General features: G+C 43.7%; 1 protein-coding gene across 1 annotated transcript; it reads right to left on the bottom strand.

Moving 5' to 3' along the window:
• Positions 1-21: 21 nt before the first annotated feature.
• CLUL1 (clusterin like 1) lies at positions 22-18,030 on the bottom strand. The gene is made up of 7 exons (XM_066626410.1): positions 17,928-18,030; positions 13,563-13,711; positions 10,311-10,478; positions 8,441-8,885; positions 7,045-7,182; positions 1,210-1,424; positions 22-253 (listed from the first exon to the last, which is right to left on the bottom strand). The coding sequence occupies exons 1-7, from the start codon at positions 18,028-18,030 to the stop codon at positions 74-76; spliced, it is 1,398 nt and encodes a 465-aa protein (XP_066482507.1). The 3' UTR covers positions 22-73.
• Positions 18,031-20,958: the final 2,928 nt, after the last annotated feature.

The raw sequence follows: 20,958 nt of genomic DNA, 5'->3' as shown, positions 1-20,958 counted from the left end.
ACCACAAGTTGAGTGCCCATCTCTGCTATCTAGCTATTACACTTCTTATGTAAAAAGAATCACCTTGCCATACTTAGAAATTCTTCTTGTAAAGCTGTAAAGCTTCCCTAACTATATATTCAATGAATTCAGAACTTTCAGTGTCTAGATCTTGAGGAACCTTAATTGTGAAAGTAGGTGAAGTCAAAATATTCACGTCTACCACTGTTTCATTCAGATTGGAAGCTTCAACTCCATTAGCACTGGATGACAACTGAAAGAAAACAGATTGACGTTTAGGATATGGTATCATTTTTAAACTTTTAAAAACAATTCCTCACTTTTTAAGATGAGGGGTAATGGACACCTTTATTTAATTAGATTAATATGTTTTTACATGATTATAGAGTGTGAATTGGACTGACTGAAGATACTGATTTATAAATAATGACCAATCTCTCCACACAGAACTAAGAACCCCCATACATGCAAAACAACAGTCTCAGGGCCCAATCCTATCCAATTTTCCAGCACTGGTGCAGCCACAGTGCAGACCCAAGGTAAGGGAACAAATGTTCCCATACCTTAAGGAGGTCTCTGTGACTGCTGCCCCCACCACAAGATGCAGTGCATGCCCCATTGACACAGCTGCACTAGCACTGGAAAATTAGATAGGATTGGGCCCTCAACCATTGTAAACATACTGGGTACTTCTGGTCCTTTCTTTATAACTTCATGTATAAGTGTGAACTCAGATACTTTTTGCAAACACTAGCTAGAAAGTTGTTGAGGACATAGTATGACATGCAGGTATATAGCAATAAGATTCATAACTTTTTTTTCTACCTTAAGCTCTGATTTTGTTATATTGATCTAAAGAAGATGTATGAGTTAAATGTCAGCCACTAGCAAAATGCTATTCATCTGGGAAAGTAATCTACAGTTATTCAAACTTGTTTGTGCCATTTCATTCTTGTCAGATGGTGATACAGGTCAGTTACTCATCACACTAAAAGGATTTAGAGTGTCTTAGGTCTGGAGTTTTAGATCATCAAGGGATTATCAAGTATACTTAAAATCCACCTCAATAAGGGCTTAGTATTTTCAAGCACAAAAATAACACACACTCATTCCCTCAGGTAGCACTGCGGCAGTAAATGTCAGCGATACATAGAAAACATAGAGATCATTGCGCAATGGTTACTTCCATTTTTAATGTGTGACATTTACCTTTACTATATTGAAAATGTTTTCTGGTCCAATGGTCATATTGGATAGTTCAGACACCCATCCGAATCTTTCTTTCATTTTATTCAACATGTAAGACGTGTCTTCTGTGTGATGCTGCACCATCTGGAGAATCTGTTGATACTGCTCACTGGAGATGTTAACCAGCTTAAAGGCATCATCAAACTTTATATGTAGTTCAGGGACATTGGGACAGACTGAAAAGGAAGCAAACCAAATGTCTAAAATGTCGTACTTAAGTTTTCCACATGTTCTAATGTACTTTCAAAAGAATGTTTCATTGTAGCTTTTCTTTGGAATTTGGCTTATAGCCCAATCCTTCCTGGGCCCTGCTCTGAGAGAACTTGCGTTCCATCAGTGCAGTACAGCAGCTGCTGCAATGGCACATGAGCTAGGGCCACCAGCGCAAACCACTAGCAGCCCCATGCATACACTATAATGACTGGACCATTAGGGCACAATCCGAACCCCTTATGTCAGTGCTTTCCAGCACTGACTTAAGGGCAATGCAGGCCTGAGATAAGGAAACAAGCATCCCCTTACTTTGAGGAGGCCCCTGTGAGTGACACCCAACTGCAGGATGCAGCACACGTCCCATTATGCCAGTGCTGGAAAGCACTGACATAAAGGATTAGGACTGTGCCCTTAATCACACATAGGGAAAATGAGAACTCCATGTGTAGCTGATACTTTTGACAATGGTGCACATTTGTCACAGCTAGTTAGGTTAGTTATTCAAGAGCTTTACATGCAACAATCTTTAACATATTTGGAAGTACATTGGGTTGTATCCAAATCAAGTTATCATACTTGATATCATGTGACTTTATTCCATTGAAATTGAGACTTACATTAGCTTATGATTGACTTTTTTCATTGCTTTCAATTACGCTTAGTCAAGATTAACTTGCTTTAGATACAATCTTTTAATGAGAAGGGGATCAAGGTAAAGCTTGTGTGTGTGTGTGTGTGTGTGTACTTGTATGTGTACTTGTACATGCACATACAGAGAGAGGGAGTTGCCAAAACTTTATACAGAGTCTTGTGTTTGGTAGTGATAGAACTGTGCCTGTAATTGGATTTTATTGTGAGCTTATCATAACAGACAGTGAGACATGTCATCATTATTCCCAAGTTACAGCACAGAATTGATTTGTGACATGATTTTCCATGATTCAAATTTTAAGGGCACAATCCTAACCAGGTCTACTCAGAAGTAAGTCCTGTTTTGTTTAATGGAGCTTACTCTCAGGAAAGTGTGGTTAGGATTGCAGCCTCAGGGCCCAGTCCTATCCAATTTTCCAGCACCGGTGCAGTCGCAATGCAGCCCTAAGGTAAAGGAACAAATGTTCCCATACCTTAAGGAGGCCTCTGTGATTGCTGCCCCACCACAAGATGAAGTGCATGCCCCATTGGCACAGCTGCACCAGCACTGTAAAATTGGATAGGATTGGGCCCTCAGTCTCTTAAAGCCCAACAGTTTGTGCACTGAAGTGACCTTTGCAAAAACTGTAGGTGAGATAAGGTGAGTTACACTGAGCTAACAGAAGCAGATACAGGTCAAAGCAAGCTCAGTAAGCCTTCTCATACATTTTTCTTAGTACACTAGCAGCATCAGGAAGTTGTGCTGAGTAGAGCAGGCGTAAGTCAAATATCATTTAGGGGCTTTTCACACCTTATGTTTTTCTCACTCAGAAAGCCTTAAATGGATAAAATGCCATATAAACAACTGCACACATGTATTCTGATAGGAAGTGGTAGGAAGCAGGGCTTCATCAGACTGTAACCCTTAGGCAGGAAAAAAGGTTTTCACCATTTCCAATGGGCATGCAAGGAAAAAGGTTTGTTTTGTTTTGAATTTAGAGAGTTGCAGCTTGATCACATACTAGAACAAAACAAGAAACCAAGCACAGCAGTGGCATAACAAAGGGATAGGGGGAGTCTGCAAGCCTGCCTGCCTAATTGCTCTCCTCTCTCCCCCAGGTAATTTACATCTTGCTGGGCTTGCCAGAGGCGCGAGCTGAAGGGCAAGAGCCAAAGGGCTCGTGGCTCTTAGCCTGGGGCTCGTGCCCGGAAGAGCTGGTGCCCTCGTGAACCAATCAACAGCAGTCAGATATCCTCCCCTTCTGTTGAGGCAGGGGAGAGAGGAGCAACAATGTCTTACAGCAGAGGATCCGCCTGCAGGCCAATCTCAGAAGGTGGGCCTCGCCACATGTTGGTTTTCTTGGGAGGGAGCTCAGGGGAAGGGAAGGGTGCCACTATCAAGAGAGTGACGGGCCAGGGGAGATATGGTGGTGGGGGTCGGACAGGCCGTTACAGGAGAAGGAGAGTTTATCGTAGGCAGATCATCTCCCCTTCTGGTCCCTCCCCTAGTTCTCAGATGCCTGGTGGTCTTGGCGGTGAGTCCCTGGATCTGAAGCTTCTGCTTTTGAATGCCAGGTCGGTGAATAATAAGACCTGTATCATCCGGGATTTGATCCTGGATGAGAAAGCCAACCTGGCATGCATTACGGACCTGGCTGGACATGGAGGGAGGCGTTAGTCTCTCTGAACTTTGTCCACCAGGCTTCCAGGTGTTGCAGCAGCCAAGATTGCAGGGACGGGGAAGGGCAGTTGCAATGGTCTATCGTGAGTCCATCTCCCTTGCCAGGTGCCCTGTCCAGCAGTCTGCTGGGTTCGAGTGCCTGCATGTTGTGTTGAGAGGGCCGGACAGGATTGGGATTCTGTTGGTGTACTGCCCGCCCTGCTGCCCAACAGTCTCCCTGCCTGAGCTGACCGGGGTGATCTCGGGGGTGGCATTGAAGGCCCCCAACTGTTAGTGCTGGGGGACTTGAATGTTCATGCCGAGGCCCCTGTGGCAGGTGCAGCTCAGGATTTCATGGCTGCCATGACAACCATGGGCCTGTCCCAGAAGATCTTGGCCCCGACACATACTGCAGGACACGTGTTGGACCTGGTGTTCACAGCTGGGCATGGGGGTGGTGATCTGGATGTAGAGATCACTCCGTTGTCATGGACAGATCACTTCCTGGTAAGGTTTAGGCTGGCTGCAACTTCCTACCTCCGCAGAGGTGGGGGACCGTTTTCTATGGTACGCCCCCGGAGGCTAATGGATCCTGAAGGTTTCCTGAGGGCTCTGAGAGATTTTCCCACTGCCTCATCTGGTGCCTCATCTGAGGCCCTGGTTGATCTCTGGAACGGGGAAATGGCCAGGGCAGTGGATGAGATTGCTCCGGATCGACCTCTGCCATGTCGCAAACTCGGAGCGGCTCCTTGGTTTACTGAGGAGCTGCAAAAGAGGAAGCGGCAGGGCAGACGTCTAGAGCGACGGTGGCAGAAAACTCGTGATGAATCCGATCGGGCACGGAGTAGAGCTCAATACAGAGCCTACTCTGTGGTGGTGGTAGCAGCGAAGAGGTCATTCTTCTCTGCTACCATTGTGTCTGCTGATAGCCGTCTGGCAGAGCTGTTCCGTGTGGTGCGGGGCCTCCTCCATCAGGCCCCTCCAGTAGATCAGGAGGAATACATGGGCAGCCGCTGTGACGTGTTTGCGCGACATTTCGCAGATAAAATCGATCGTATTCGTCACAACTTGGATGCCACTTTGACAATGTCTGACGATGTCCCCTTGGCAACTGCTTGTCCAGTGTTGTGGGATTCTTTTCAGCTTGTGCAGCCTGAGGATGTGGACAGACTCCTTTGGAGTGTGAGGCCGTCTGCCTGCCTGTTTGATCCTTGCCCGGCTTGGCTGATAAGAGCGGCCCGGGGTGGACTGGCTGAGTGGACGGGGAGGGTGGTCAACTCTTCCTTGGTGGAGGGGACATTGCCGCTCGCTTTGAAGCGAGCGGTGGTTCGCCCCCTCCTGAAGAAGGCCTCCCTGGATTCTACGGTGCTGAATAACTACCGGCCAGTCTCCAAAATCCCGTTTCTGGGCAAGGTAATCAAGCGGGTGGTGGCGGCCCAACTCCAGAGGGTCTTGGATGAAGCGGATTATCTGGACCCTTTTCAATCTGGTTTCAGGCCGGGCTTTGGGACGGAAACTGCCTTGGTCGCCTTGGTGGATGACCTACGCCGGGGACTGGACAGGGGGAGTGCGTCCCTGTTGGTCCTGCTGGACCTCTCGGCGGCTTTCGATACCATCGACCATGGTATCCTTCTGGGCCGATTGGCCGAGTTGGGAGTTGGAGGCACTGTTTTGCGGTGGTTCCGCTCCTACTTGGAGGGTCGGTCCCAGATGGTGGTGCTGGGGGATGCCTGTTCGACACCCTGGCCCTTGAAGTGCGGGGTGCCACAGGGTTCAATTCTGTCCCCCATGCTATTTAATATCTACATGAAACCGCTGGGAGAGGTCATCCGGGGGTTTGGAGTGGAGTGTCATCAATATGCTGATGACACCCAGCTCTATCTCTCCTTTCCTCCAGACTCCAGGGTGGCGGTTGAGGACCTGGAGCGCTGTCTGGAGGCAGTGAGGATCTGGATGAGGGCTAACAAGCTGAAATTAAATCCGGATAAGACAGAGGCTCTCCTGGTTCGGAAATCCTCGATGCAGGTGCTGGATTATCGGCTTGCTCTGAATGGGGTTGCACTCCCTCTGAAGGAGCAGGTCCGCAGCTTGGGGGTTCACCTGGATTCGCAGCTGCTCCTGGATTCCCAGGTGGCGGCTGTGGCTAGAGGGGCCTTTGCGCAGCTTCGGCTGGTGCGCCAGCTGCGGCCATACTTGGATTGTGCAGACCTGGCCACAGTGATCCATGCTACGGTGACATTGAGGTTAGATTATTGTAACGCGCTTTATGTGGGGCTGCCCCTGAAGACGGTTCGGAAACTGCAATTAGTGCAGAATGCGGTGGCCCGTGTGGTCACTGGAGCTAGGCGGTTTGACTCTGTCAGTCCGCTTCTCCAGGGGCTACATTGGCTGCCCATTTGTTTCCGGGCCCAATTCAAGGTGCTGGTCTTGACCTTTAAAGCCCTATACTGCTCTGGGCCAGGCTATCTTAGAGATCGCCTACTCCTGTACAATCCGGCTCGTCCTCTCAAGTCATCAGAGAAGGCCTTTTTACATGTGCCGCCGCCTAAAGAGGTACGTGGGGCGGCGGCAAGAAATAGGGCCTTCTCAGTAGTGGCACCAATGTTATGGAACTCCCTTCCCCTTGACTTGAGAATGGCTCCCTCCCTCGAGACCTTTCGACGAGGCCTGAAGACCTTGTTGTTTACACAAGCCTTCTGACTCTATGGCCTTTTTAACATCTTTATACATCTTTTAGTTTTTTACAGGCGTGATTCCTCCTTGAACTGCTGTTTTATGCTCTTTTTATTCTGACTTTTATCTGATTACTGTTTTAATGGTTTCTCTTAATGTTGTTTTTAATATGTTTTTATCTGTTAAATTATGTTTTAACTTGTTTTTTTACTATGTTGTAAGCCACCCTGGGTCCCTTTGGGGAGAACAATGGGATAAAAATAAAGTTTATTATTATTATTACATTGCCCCAGGTACCATGATTTGAGGAGGTGTCTCAGAGTCATCCAGAAGGTCATTTCAGGGAAAACCAGAAGTGCCTTTCAGAGGTCTCTAAGATGTCATATGAGGAGGTGTTAAAGATTTTTGGGCCCCCGGGTGTCAGATGCCATAGCTATGCCACTGAAGCACAGCACTTAGGAAAGGTCTATTGAATCATTTGGATTCATTGAGAATCATTACAATTCTCAAACATACGTACATTTGAAATTAAATCTAAGTCATGATAAATAATGACTGGGACCATGGAAATGAGGTCTGCTATGGTCAGCCATGAAGCGTCTAAATGGAATATTATTCACCTCGCACAAGATTATCCTGACACTTCTGGCATCTCACATGAAAGTAGGGACATCCTGATGTATTCTGACGCAGTTTGTTGCACGGAGTTCTCTCGCGGCCCGGTATCATCTTAGAGAACATTCCACTTTTGTCTGACTCTAGAGTGAATACAGTATGTATACAGAGGTCATTAAGAGACACAGAATGTACTGCTTCAACAATATTAATCAAATTATGGTATTGATCGTATAAACCTCAAAGTGGACATGGAACAAACCTCAAAGTGGACAAATTAATTTTGTCCGTTGGGCAAAAAGGCGGGGTACAAATTAATAAAATAACAACAACAACAACAACAACAACAACAACCTCATTCAAATCAAAAGATATATTTCTAGGGACCAAACTAGATGATAGCAGCAGATTAAATACCAAAACTCCCCAATCACTTAGAAGGAGCAGAGGATATATGATGTTAAAAGCAGAAGGGATGCCTCAAGGAGGCTTATCTTCCTGCAGTTCCTCTCACCAAGCACTTTTCTCTCGGGGTTGAATGATGTGTAAGAAGTGCAGGATTAATACTTCTGTGCTTGTGTGTGTGTAAATAGCAGTTGGGGGCTCTCCAGTCAGGATCAAAAACCACAGTTTCAAACAAGATTGGGTCCCAACTGGCTGCAATTGAATCGGAGATAAAAGCTCCCATTGTTGCCAATAGACGTCGTCCCCCCAGTGGGGAAATAGCCATGGGGAAGTTGAACTAGATCAGGACCATGGTGAGGGCTTAGAGATAGCTCCCCCCCATGACATGATTCCAATACAAACAGGGCTCCTGTGACTGTTTTTTGCCCTAAAGAAAACCAAGAAGTGCTAATTGCATGCTTCTTGTAATGTGTAGTGAACCTTAGCCAGGTTCATTTCTGGAATTGGAGCTGAAAGAAGACTGTCAGGAGAGATGGGCTATGAAGAGGTAAGCTGTGGGTGCAAGTTCTTTCCTCTTCACCCATGTGCCCCTTTTGTCTTTAAAACTGGACTCCCACTCCTTGTTCTCTGCAGTTTCAGGAAGTTTCATATTGAAAAACATGGAAGCACTGCCTATATGCCTTGTTTGCCCCCAATCTATCTAAGAAAGCAATTTCTTCTATTAAAATAAATATGGTATTTTAGATCCATGCAAGCCAGAACCCAGTTAGGTAATTTTCTAATACCCCTAATCAAAAAACATGCCATATGAGTATATAGGGGTCCACTTGTGACTGGCCCAGTACAAAGTTGCAAAGAATGAGACAACTCTGGCATTGCAGCAATGTTGCACCGGTACTATAAGAAGCAGATATGCTACTGAAAAGGTTTTAAGAATAGAGTTAAGGCTCTATGTCACTAGTATCAAATTCTGTGTGAAACTGTTTTTAAACTTGCCTTTAATTTGATCTGCAATCTCCCTCAAATTCTCTGTGTATCCTTCAAATGCCTCAGCTATTACTTCAGCCACACCTTCCACGACAGTTTTGCTGAAATCAAAAACTAGCTGGAAGAAATCTGATGTCCCTTCATCTTTTGCAGAATCTATGCTCTTCGCAGACTCCTCGAGTGAAGCTGGCAAAAAATAGGGCTCTGTTAAGTCTGGATCAGACATAAAATAGGCTTGAAAAGACTGATCAAATTCCTTTTGCATTTGTTTGAAAAAAACCAGGGTTTTTTCAAACACTGTTCCCGTATCTAATAACAGCTGGTTGAACACATTTTCCATCTGGACTAGCTGGGTATCCTCTTCCTCAGGCTTTTGATTAAACTGGAGATCTTGCTCGGGAGCCTCAAAATGAGGAAATGATAATGGAGTCATTTTCCTGAAAAAATCTTCAACCTGTGGGTGGTGAAAAAATATGAGCTGTCAGCGAGTCATTAGATTGCCATCCATTGGAAATTTCCATAAAGAACAGATGCAAATGAACACATACAAAAACACACCCTTAACTCCTTGAAGTCAAATCTTACCCTGTTTGCTAAATAATACTGTGCTTTCATCACACTCTGTATTTTAGGTTTCATCACATTCTGCACTGTGTTAATTTTACCAAAAACAAAAAATGCAAACCCTGGTGTACTATTGCAAATTAATAAGGACCAGACAATCAAGTGTGCTGTTTAGACCATGAGTAGTGATTAGAATCACCACTAACAATTCTGGTCTGGTCCAACTTGTGTTCTTTGTAAACAAAAGAGTTAATTCAGGACACTGAATCCACAGCCTTGACTACCAGAAGTTCTGTGCCCCCAGTTGCCTTGGAGATGTTACTAGGCATTGCTGCACACTTCCAAATATATTTTCAAAAGCTAGAAAATTCTTTCTAAAAATGTAAGAAGTTAAAACAGATTATCAGAGTCAAATCAGACATGGCATTAGAGATGTGCAAACACATTGCCTGTCTTGGGCTTTTTTTGTGGAGGGAGAGGTTAATCCTTCCCCCCATGCTGATTCCTGAATGCAACCCCTACTAACTGGGTAAGAGGCAGTCTTTCAAGTAGGTGCTCCTCTTTTTAGCAGGGGGAGAGTAACTAGCCCACCTCACCCCAGCAGTTTCTTTTCTAGTGGCTGTCTAGAAAAGTGTTGCATCTTTTTAGATGCATCTTTTTAGATTGTGAGCCCTTTTGGGACAGGAAGCCATTAGTTATTTGATTTTTTCTGTTAACTGCTTTGTGAACTTTTTGTTGAAAAGCAGTATATAAATACTGTTGTTAATAATAATAATAATAATAATAATAATAATAATAATAATAATAATAATAGCAGCTCTCTGTCACTACCATCCAAGACCTCCTATTAGCTTCAATTCAGTTCCTGTATTGCTCTCTATACCAAATGACAACTCTGAGGCAGGGGCTGTTTGGATCAAAGAATCAGTGTATAGGAAAAGTGTTAAACTCTCCCCACTCTTTCCCTGCCCCACAGCCCTAATCCAAATTTCACCTATTTTAGATTAAAACATTAGGAGATATATTTATACATCTCGAACATCACTTCTCGTTCAGCCCTAAACTCATTTCAGTTTCTCCCTGGTGATCGGAAAGAAGATTACCACCTCCTCTCCTCTTCCTGCACATTTCCATTGGCCAGATGGGGAGAATTTTGGGAGGAGTTTTCCCAAGATCCTCCTGGCCCAAGCAGCTTTTAAGAAACAGCGGCAGTAGGCTTGAAAGAAAGAAAGAAAGAAAGAAAGAAAGAAAGAAGTATTTGGATGGCACTTTGAGCAGGCCAGGCCTGGCAATCATGGTACTCCCCCCCCCTTACCTTGCTTGTAAATGTAGATAGACCATGCCGACAGGTTGTATAAAATCTCATGCAGTTACTTTCTAGGCAAGATTTGCATTCATCCCACAAACTCTTCAAAGACCCCTGGCATATCTCCTCTTCTTCTTCCAATCTTTCTTTTACTTCATTCATAAGTCTTAGAGCTTCCTGATTAACGAATTATTTATAATTTCTGAATCATCACTGACATCAGAATTATTTCAGAGTACATATATTAATAAAATAACTTTGAAAAATCCAGGGCTTTAAACATCTGCCACAGCTCAATCCTAAAGTATTTATCTATTACTATCTGATACATTGGCTATAATCCAAATGGCAAATTTTTTGTTTGATATTTTAACAAGATGCAGAATCAGTTCTGCCATTTCCCTTAACAATCTGACTTTTTAGGCAGAGAGTCTGTTCATATTACCTTTTTCCTGTATTTGCATGTTTGTCTTTCTGTTGTTTTGTTTGTGAAAAAATCTATTACTATGTTCTATACTTACTTACTGATCTACTCTATGGCCTGGTCACATGAAATGTGCAACAACTGCTGATGTGATTTCTGTACTTAATTACTCAAATGCTGTTCTTTTTACAGATTTGAGTTCCTACTCAGAACGACAAAGAATATCACTTTAGGAGGCATTCTCTCTTGTCCCCTCAGAGGCATTTGGTGGGCCACTGTGAGATACAGGAAGGTGGACAAGATGGGCCTATGGCCTGATTCAGCCAGGCTGTTCTTATGTTCTTATTGTGACATCACTTCCAGGTTCTCCCCAGAGGACAAGGTGCTAGTGGCTTTGCACTCCTGTTCCTTCTCCTCTGGAGGCTCCCCTTCGAAGGTGCACCCCCTTCAAAGGGGAGCCTCCACAGGCGAAGGGGCATTAAGCCACAGCAGCAAGCACCCTTTTCTTGGGAGGTAGTGCCCAGGGCAGGTTTCCCTCAGGCTCCACCCTAGTTACCCCTCTGCAACTAAGGGCTTACTCCTACACATTGCTCTCTGCTGCTAGGATTTCATGACAGCTGGAAGGCATTGCACTTCCATAGCTCTTAGTCTCTGGGTGATTCTGAGGTTGGGGAATTTTTTTTTAAAGCTATGATTTTCCTGCATGCTCTGGGATCTCCAGGGGATGCAGAAACACCCTCCTGCCTGCTTCCTAGTCCCATTTGGGTACCTTCCCAGTCCACAGACAGACCAGCGGCTTTAATGTTAAAGTCAGTGATTGCTTCTTTATAGCAGCCATATGAAAATTGCATCAGATGCATGCAGGTATGGCATGCCTCATACCATATGGTACCCATCTGTTGTTTTCCTGTGACCCATTTTCCAACATAGATACCAGACAATCCAGGGTGGTTTATTGCAGTGGGATAGTGGTTTCCTAAAAAATGATGTATGGGTTCATGTAAACTTTTGTAAAGGGCTTAAAAAGCATTAAGTGTTTTAAACAGTACTGCTTCTAAGAATACATTACTGATTTAATTCAGTGGGCTTCCTTTGGTTTCATCTTGCACTGCCGGGTGCTCCCAATGCCTTGGCAACACAATAGTCATTCCCCAGACTTTCTCCCAACAAAGGAGAAGGCAGGAATTACTGTGCAGGACTGTCCTTACTCCCCTGCATCGTCAAGGCTGGGGCTTGCTCATCACACCCCCAAAGGACAGTGTCCAACTTGCCAGTAGCCTCAATGGTAAGCAAAAGTGTGGAATTCTGCCTTTACATTACCTAAGGTGGTGTGAGAAAACAAAAACTGCTTTTGCTAATCCCAACCCACTTTTTGCTAATCCACAAAAAAAGATTGAAGTATGATATAAAAGTAGAAATGTGGCATTGAAATACCATCAACTACCATTTCTATAATAGTGAATACTTGCAAATTATGAGTTAAGATGGACTGAAGAAGCTGCCAGTGTCCATCAAGTGAAGGTTACTGCGTGCTGCTTGTTACAGTGGTAAATGCTTGGCATTTCTGTTCTTAATTTGAACCTCCTGATTTAACTAGTAAATATTTAGCAGGTGTTTGGATTGGGCAAGATTTGCATATGATTGCTTCGGCTAGTTTGTCTTTCATGACATCGACATCCGACCTGCACAAAAACAAACATCTGCTTCTGTATTGGAGAGATTGCCTGGGGCAGACTCCGACTCCGACTGAGTTTGGGGCTTACTTGTTTCCAACCAACATACTGGTCATGACCAATGAAACCTAGTGACCTAGATTTACAGCCCAATCCAGTGCAGGATTGGGCTGCCAGCTGGAGCACATTTCAACAGCAGAAGGCACTTCCGCTATTGCAAAATGGCCACAGACAGTGCACAGAGCACTCTGTTGGCAGTCATTTTGCATGTGCTGCTTCAAAAGGCAGTAGCACTGCAACACTGCCATCGTTTCCCACAGCACCTGCTAGAGCAGGTTAGGTAGTAGTGGGAGAGGGTGAAACTGGACTGGGAGGTGGTGGGAGGGGGTAGATGCTATCCCCTCTTTTCCAAGTCTCCCTGCCTTCCCACACCTTTCTTCTCCTCAGACTTGCGCCAGCTACAGAGCTGGAGCAGGTGCGAAGAGACCCATTGAGGAGCAGGAATAATTCGTCTATCTCTTCTGAAGCCTACCGATATCCCCCCCAGCTCTATTCAGCAGGGGTCTTTTTGGCACTCTTGCATCAGCAGTGGGCAGGGAGGTAGGATTGGGTCCTTAATATACAGTACTTGAGAAGCCAAGTATACCTGTATTTCTATTTTTCACCATATCTTTTAAAAGCAGGAGTGCTCTCTATATGTTCAATGTCTACGTATATGGCAAGTTAGGACTGCAAAGACCTACATACTTAACTGGAATAACACTTTTGCTTAAGGGAACTTGACAAAGGTCAAGGGAAAAATCTGCATTACATGCTTGTCTCAGCCTCTTTGTATCCCTTAACTATCATGGCTTCCTCCAAGAATGGTGGGAACTGTGATGGGATACTGAGGATTCTCAGCTGTCTTCTGCCTATTACTAAAATAATCTTCTCTAACAGTAGCATCTGACTACTGTATTGTTAGAAATAAGCTACACTGCGTTCACAGGGCTTACTTCCATAAACAAACTGCAACTTCAAAATGCCTCTATTCTGCTTTCTTTGTCATATGAAGAACATGCATATGTGACACACATTTGTGCAAACACCTTTAACCCAGCAATAGAATCATCAGATACCTCAGCAACACCAATTCTAAGGATATAACTACTATTTACAAATTACCTCTTTTTCTTCACTGCTCTTCTTTAAGGTTCTCATCAGATTTGTGTGTTTAACTTCATTTCTTCCCATCAGAATTTTCATCTGCTTAATGCCGAGTAGGGCTTTCTTTACCTCTTCATCTACATATTTCTCCCCAACTTCAGATAAAACTGGGGGGAGACAGGGAAAAATGCCATTAGATTTCTTTTTTATTAAGCGATAGGCCTTTTAAGCAGAGGCATAAATGTTGAATGATAATTAACATACTCTGGTTAGGAAAAAGAAATACTGTAATAATGGTGCCTAGATAACAAGACCGACAGCCCAATCCTGAGCTGCCCCAGACACGGGGCTGCAGTGGTGCCAAAAATGGCTGCTGTGCATTCTGCACAATCCAGGCAGTTGCAGGCAGCTCCTTGGGAGAAGGGGACTTTCATTCCCTTCCCCTGGGAAAATGAAGTAGCCCCACAATGGGGCTACTCAATTCACCGCTAACAAAAGGGTCAGCGGTGAATCAAGAGCGTTCATGCTGGGCAGTGAGCCCGATGCGGAGGCTCTGGATCCAGTGGAGCAAAGCTCCACCGGTCCCGCTTACATCCTTTCCTGATCCCTTACCTGGCACACCTCCTCCCCGCCTCCTCGTAATGCCCCCACCATCTCCCTGCCCTCCGCCCACCTCCCCCCTCCCGCCACACCTCCACTTACCTCTCCACTGCTTGGCAACCACCGAGTGGCAGAACTCTGGTGGCTGCCTGGCCAGCACTGGGCTACCACTGGCGCTCGCCTGGAGGTAGGGCCTGCAAACATGCCTTATGGAATGTTGCAACAGCACGTGCAAGTGATAAACCGGCATGCACTGTTCTGGATTGGGCCCCAAATCCCCAACAACATAACAAAATTATGCAGGGGATGGACTGAGTGGATAGGGAGATGCTCTTTACACTCTCACATAATACCAGAACCAGGGGACATCCACTAAAATTGAGTGTTGGGCGGGTTAGGACAGACAAAAGAAATATTTCTTTACTCAGCGTGTGGTCAGTCTGTGGAACTCCTTGCCACAGGATGTGGTGCTGGCGTCTAGCCTAGACGCCTTTAAAAGGGGATTGGACAAGTTTCTGGAGGAAAAATCCATTATGGGGTACAAGCCATGATGTGTATGTGCAACCTCCTGATTTTAGAAATGGGTTATGTCAGAATGCCAGATGCAAGGGAGGGCACCAAGATGAGGTTTCTTGTTATCTGGTGTGCTCCCTGGGCATTTGGTGGGCCGCTGTGAGATACAGGAAGCTGGACTAGATGGGCCTATGGCCTGATCCAGTGGGGCTGTTCTTATGTTCTTAACAACTTACAGACTGAGATTCTAGATTAAACTCCGCTATTGCCCATATGCAGTTAATGCAGCTCAATGGACATATGTTTTAACTTACTGATATGTTTATTCTTAAATAAAGCAACAAAATCATCATCTTGTAAAATATATTTTATGCATGCCCACAAAACTGTTGTGAGAATTTAGCCACCGTGGTATTGTTCCCAGTAGCAAAATACCAATAGACTTCAGTAGCAATTCAGAGCCCAATCCTGAGCTCGTGTGTAAGGCACGTTTGCCAGCCTCACCGCCGGGCTGCCGCCAATGCTAGCCCAGCTCCGGCTGTTGCTGGGCTAGCGCGGGATGGTCACCCAGCTTCTGCGGCTCGGTGGTCTCCCAGACTGCCGAGCTGTGGAATGGTAGGCGGGGGCGGGGGCGGAGACAGGGAGGAGGTGTTCCAGGGAGGGGGGAGGCCGGCGGGGGACGGAGAGAGTGCAGGGAGAAGGTGTGCTGGGGAGGTGTGATGTGGGGAGGGGGGTGGGCAGGAGGCATGTCGGGGGGAGGGAGGGAGGCGGGTCCACCGATCTCCGCTCCACAGGATCCAAGGCACTTGTGTAGGGCTGCGCGCCCTACACGAGTGCCTTTACCTAAAGTACCTAAAGTTTACCTAAAGGGGAGTACACTTTACTCACGGGTAAAGTGAGTTGCCCACTGCGGGGCTGCTTACCTTACTCGGGGGAAGGGGACAAACGTCCCCTTCTCCCAAGGTCCCTCCCACGGTAGCCTGGGAGATGCAGGATCTGGCGGCAACCCTTCTCGGTGCTGCCAAGCCTGGGCACCCTGGGCAGCTCAGGATTGGGCTGCCCACTGACTATTTTGGCCAAACAATAGCTATATTAAGATATAAAACTCAAACATAGCATCCATTTATTGCCTTTTAATGGGATGTCATCAGCATCAAAGGGACCTATTTTAATAGAGCGATTCCATGCATATTTACTCAGAAGTAATTCTCATTGTGTTCAGTGGGACTTACTTCCAGGCAATGGTGTGTAGGATTGCAAATGGTGTGTAGGATTGCAAACATATGAAAATGCAAACTGCCATTTCACTTGTTTACCTGCAGAAATGTATTTTCATTTTTTCTTTCATACACCTATATTTTATTTCTGTCATTTTAAGTACTGACTTTGGATTCAAATCCAACAGTTAAAAATATAACATAAAAAATAACCTCATCTCATACAGGATGAATCTGTAAGAACTCTTTTTGACCAGTAGGATAGACCATGTATTCCAAGGAGTGGGGGGACAGATCCAAGGAAAAACTCTGCAGTGTTTCTCAAACTGTGGGTCAGGACCCACTAGGTAGGCCACGAGCCCATTTCAGGTGGGTCCCGATTGATTTCAATATTTTATTTTAATATATTAGACTTGGTATGTGACTGCATTTGGGGAAATGTTACAAACCTGTACTTTTAACAGGCCACTATGTATATGCTTATAACAATGATAGTAAAGGGACTTACTCCTTGGTAAGTATTGGTAGGACTGCAGCCTAGGATTATTAAAAATTTTCCCTGCTTGATGATGTCACTTCTGGTCATGACATCACTTCCACTGGGTCCTGACAGATTCTCATTCTAAAAAGTGGATCCAGGTACTAAAAGTTTGAGAACCACTGCTCTAAGGTGTGGGTGATAGGCTGGCAATCTAATCACATAAATTCATACTCTATGGCACAAGACAATTTTGCCACCAAGTACAGCTTCCTGCAGCAAGTTTGCACCACAAAATAGAATCATCTGTGTTTATCTCAAGTTGTAGTGTATGTACTGCAAACTTAACTGTCTTACATGGAAGTGATTTCCATGAAATAAGTTTTCTACGTGAAAAGCATTCATTTATAGGTAATAGCATGCCGTATCATTGATAATCTCATGTAACAATTCTGTCGGTCCAATCCTATCAAGGGCCTATGGCAGCACGAAAGCTGTGCCCCCATCACACATGAAGGAAATGTTGCAAATATGGCCAGGAGCTCCATGCACACACCAGACTTGCCTGGACACTTCACTGGCCTAATTAAGGTAAGTGGAGAGGTTGGTTTGTAGGCAATTTGGGGGAAGGGGGGCAAGGAGGGGAAGTGCAGGGAGTAGGCTGGAGTGGGTGGCTCCTACCCCAATTTTTCAACATGCCCCGTCCCCTTCCTCTCCTCAGACGTATGCCAGTAAAATAGCTGGTGTGGGTCCAAGGAGACCCATAGCAGGTCAAGCAGCCTACTGGGAGGTAAGTAAAAAATATTTTTTTAAAAATGAAAAGATTTTTACTTGCTTCTTATGGCTGTCTGATTCCTCTACCACCATCACCTTCCGGAACCGCCCCCACCACAGCATGCACTCTGACAGAGCAGCTGCATGGTAGAAGATGGTGGGAGATAGGATGGGCCATATATGTAGTAGTTTCACTACAGATCCTGCACAGATTTCTCTTCTGCTGTTTTAGATTTTTTTATATCAGGGTTGGTAATAACCCGCCTTGAGTCCCTTCGGGGAGAAAGGCGGGGTAAAAAATAAAGTATAATAATAATAATAAAGAACAGTTATAGAAGCCATGCACTGTCATTTGATAATGCTAGGATACCAAAACTATGATCTAGCCATGGTGGTCCATCATCTCTGATGACTTCAGAATAAACTTATTTTCTGTGCTTGATATGGGGTTTCTATTGACTGTTTTATAATCAGAAGATGTACAAAAGATCACATCTTTGCATTCCAAAATAATTAATTGACAACAACTAGCATACCAATTTCATACTTGAAAGCACTAAAGTGGATTAGAATCCTCACATCCTAAGCTTATTGAAAGAGTGAATAAAGTGAGTGAAACAGTAAAATCAATTAAGGGATAACTGACCTCTGTTAAGTGACATTGAGTTTGTGTCCATAGTTTGTGCAGCAATTCTCATTTAAATGTGAGCCTCCCTCATTCACTTCATTGTATATCTGGCAAGAAAGTGACGATCACTCATGCAAATTTTAACAAAACATCAGTGATTTAGTAGTACGTACCTTTCAGGTTGTCCACAAAATGTGTGTCATCCTCTTTAGTAGGTGCACATTGATGTCCCCTTAGCCATAATAAGGATGTTATGAAGAGCAGTAAAGGATTCATGTTTGCTGTATTAAGAATTACAATAAGTTCTGAGTTACTTCTGAGCTACATGTAGTATTTTAGATACATACTATGCATAGTTAATAAGGAAATAGCAAGCATTTTATATTATCTTACTAAGGCTATACCTTTTCTCCCAGATTAATACACAGTTTTCCCAATCTGTTTTTCTCTTTAAAAGAGCACTCACCCAACTTCAAGACTTGTTGTGTCAATACATAAAATACTTTAGACAATTTGTAACAACATCAGTAACAGTACAGTACCACACGCAAAAAAACATGACCTCAACAGTATTACAGGAGTGTTGCAAGTGTTATAGGCTGATATTCTGGTGTGAAATATTCAGGATTTACAAACAATTCTCAATGTAGAATGCCATATCAGTTTTTTTCCATAATGTATATTAAATTTGAATAAAGATCTTTTCCGATGTCTAGTTAATAAGTGTAAAAATTGAAACCATATTAAAACCATATTAAAATGGGTTCTCATTCACTCTATGGAGATGCCTATTGCCACTTAATATACATGCCACATTAATGTATATGTAATTAATGGGGTGTTCATACCTTAAAACAAGTGATTGTTCCAAATTAAAATATTGTTTTCATGTTATTGAAAATATATCTCATCATATTGCAACTATGAACTATTTGTCAGTAAATAGTGAAAAAATATGATTCCTATTGAAGTCAGTGATAAAATCTTAATTGATTGTAATATAGTTTGATTGTACCCCTCATCATTGTTTAAAGTCTGACTTTATGTTCTAGTCCAGAATATTGTTTATATGTCTGACAAAGGTAAGCACCTTTCAGCCCCATTTATTGCAGTGGAGATCTATTCTCATGCTTATTTTGTCCTTTGACAAAATAATGCTACAATCCTATCAATAATTATAATGGCATAGGAGCATGTAGATATAGGACATGGATTTATATTTGCAAGCCCATCAATAGCAAGTGGTCAGCATATTTTGTTTCAAAGTATAATTTAGCAGTGCAATCCCCAAGATACCATATTTACCACTAAAGCTGAAGTTTCCTCTTGCAAACCAGTTTCCAGCTTCAGGACAGATCAAGGCTGTGTGCTGTTCTAATTTCCATGTGTGTCACGGATTTTGCCATGTACTACTTATCTAATGACAAGGTTCTTAATCCTATTCACTCCCGGATTGGCCTTTTCAGCCACACTAGACACTGTGCCAGAACCACCTTTCAGAGCGCGATACCATAGTCTTTCGAGACTGAAGGTTGCCAATATATATATATAATCCTATTAATGGGACATTTTGTGATTAGACTACAGGCACTCTCTCTCTCTCTCTTTCTCTCAGGCCTGCCTATTCTTGCATCCAAAAATAGACACTAGAGGGAGCATAAGACACAAGTGTGGAAAAATAGATTCGCTATTTGCTTTGTTGAACATATTAGATATATCTCCGTCAGTGTTTCATTGAATTATTGTCTTTTTAGGCTAGGCATAAAGTCCATAGGTACCAATGAATCCTTCTTTATAAGCCATTTGAAATGAATAATTTATATATTGTCAAGCCATGATTTCAGTAGGGATCCAGCAAACTTGTAGTAACTACTTTAGGTGTGCCTAAGGCCCCAGGCCTATCCAGTGGCAATCTCTAGTTTCGCTTTCAGTTACATTTGCTTGGATCCAGGCTTTTATTACAAAATCACCCTGAAGATGTTTTACTGGGTCTCATATTGCCACAAGGATTGTAGCCATAGGATTGTATTAAAGGCATTGTATTAAAGGATTGTATTGGAGGCAGGCTGTGCAGCATGGCCTTTCCCAGTTTGAAGAGACACTTTGCCAACAGTCTGAGGCTAAGAGGCAAAGAAGGAAGGCCCATAGCCAGGGAGACAGACCAGGGACAGACTGCACTTGCTCCCGGTGTGGAAGGGATTGTCACTCCCGGATTGGCCTTTTCAGCCACACTAGACGCTGTGCCAGAACCACCTTTCAGAGCGCGATACCATAGTCTTTCGAGACTGAAGGTTGCCAATACAATGTAGCCATAGTCTAAAGACTCTACTCAAAAGTACCCACTGTAGTGTTACTGCACAACTTTTTAAGTCTTTGCAGCAACATGAGAACATGGTTTTCCCCATCTGGAAGATGAAAAGGCTCTATTGGCAACATGCATGTACATTGAACTGTGTGCACCACGTTTGAGTTTGTTTGGTCATTTATGAGCTAAATCATCCTCCCAGCTCATGCTTTGTTGGCAATTGGAGCTATAGCTCTGAAAACTACTAAGTGTCCAGTAACACAAGTGCATTGCAATAAAGAGCAGGGTGATGGGAGCAACTGAAGGAGAATGAAAGATAAATAGGTGCAACTTCTTGTACATGAGTTAGGAACTGACTGGATTGTATCATTTAAGTACCATTGTGTATGAGCAGAATTTTGAGATTAAGCCCCTGCTGAAACTTCCGTAATGTTTCATTTAGGCCCACCTCCAGCTCCTTCTGCTTATTTTCTGAAGGCTAAAAGTAGATACACTTTTGTTAGGTAAAGGACTTTTAAAGCATCTAATGAGACACTAAAATTCTAAAAATTATCATATAAGCCTCAAAAATCATAAAATTGTAACTGAAATCTAAAATTCTTATTGCTTTAATTGTAAATACCTTTCCTATTGCTTTGTTATTAGTATGAATGATAAAAATTAACAGACAGCCAGCAAATAAGTTGGGATCCACTGATTTCTAAACAGTATGTTATCTTTACTTGGAAGTAAAATCTACTGAAACCACTTAGCACTATTGCTGTGCAATCAGTGATTTGATAAGAGTGATCCATATCTGGAAGCAGATTTCCATATAGGAATGTGCCCTGTGGAACATACAGATGTTTCCTGCAGGATACAACATTCCCTATATCTAACGCTTGGGATCATAGTATCAT

This window comes from Tiliqua scincoides, chromosome 4, assembly GCF_035046505.1.
Source record: "Tiliqua scincoides isolate rTilSci1 chromosome 4, rTilSci1.hap2, whole genome shotgun sequence".
Lineage (NCBI taxonomy): Eukaryota > Metazoa > Chordata > Lepidosauria > Squamata > Scincidae > Tiliqua > Tiliqua scincoides.
This window is presented reverse-complemented; position numbering and strand designations above follow the sequence as displayed.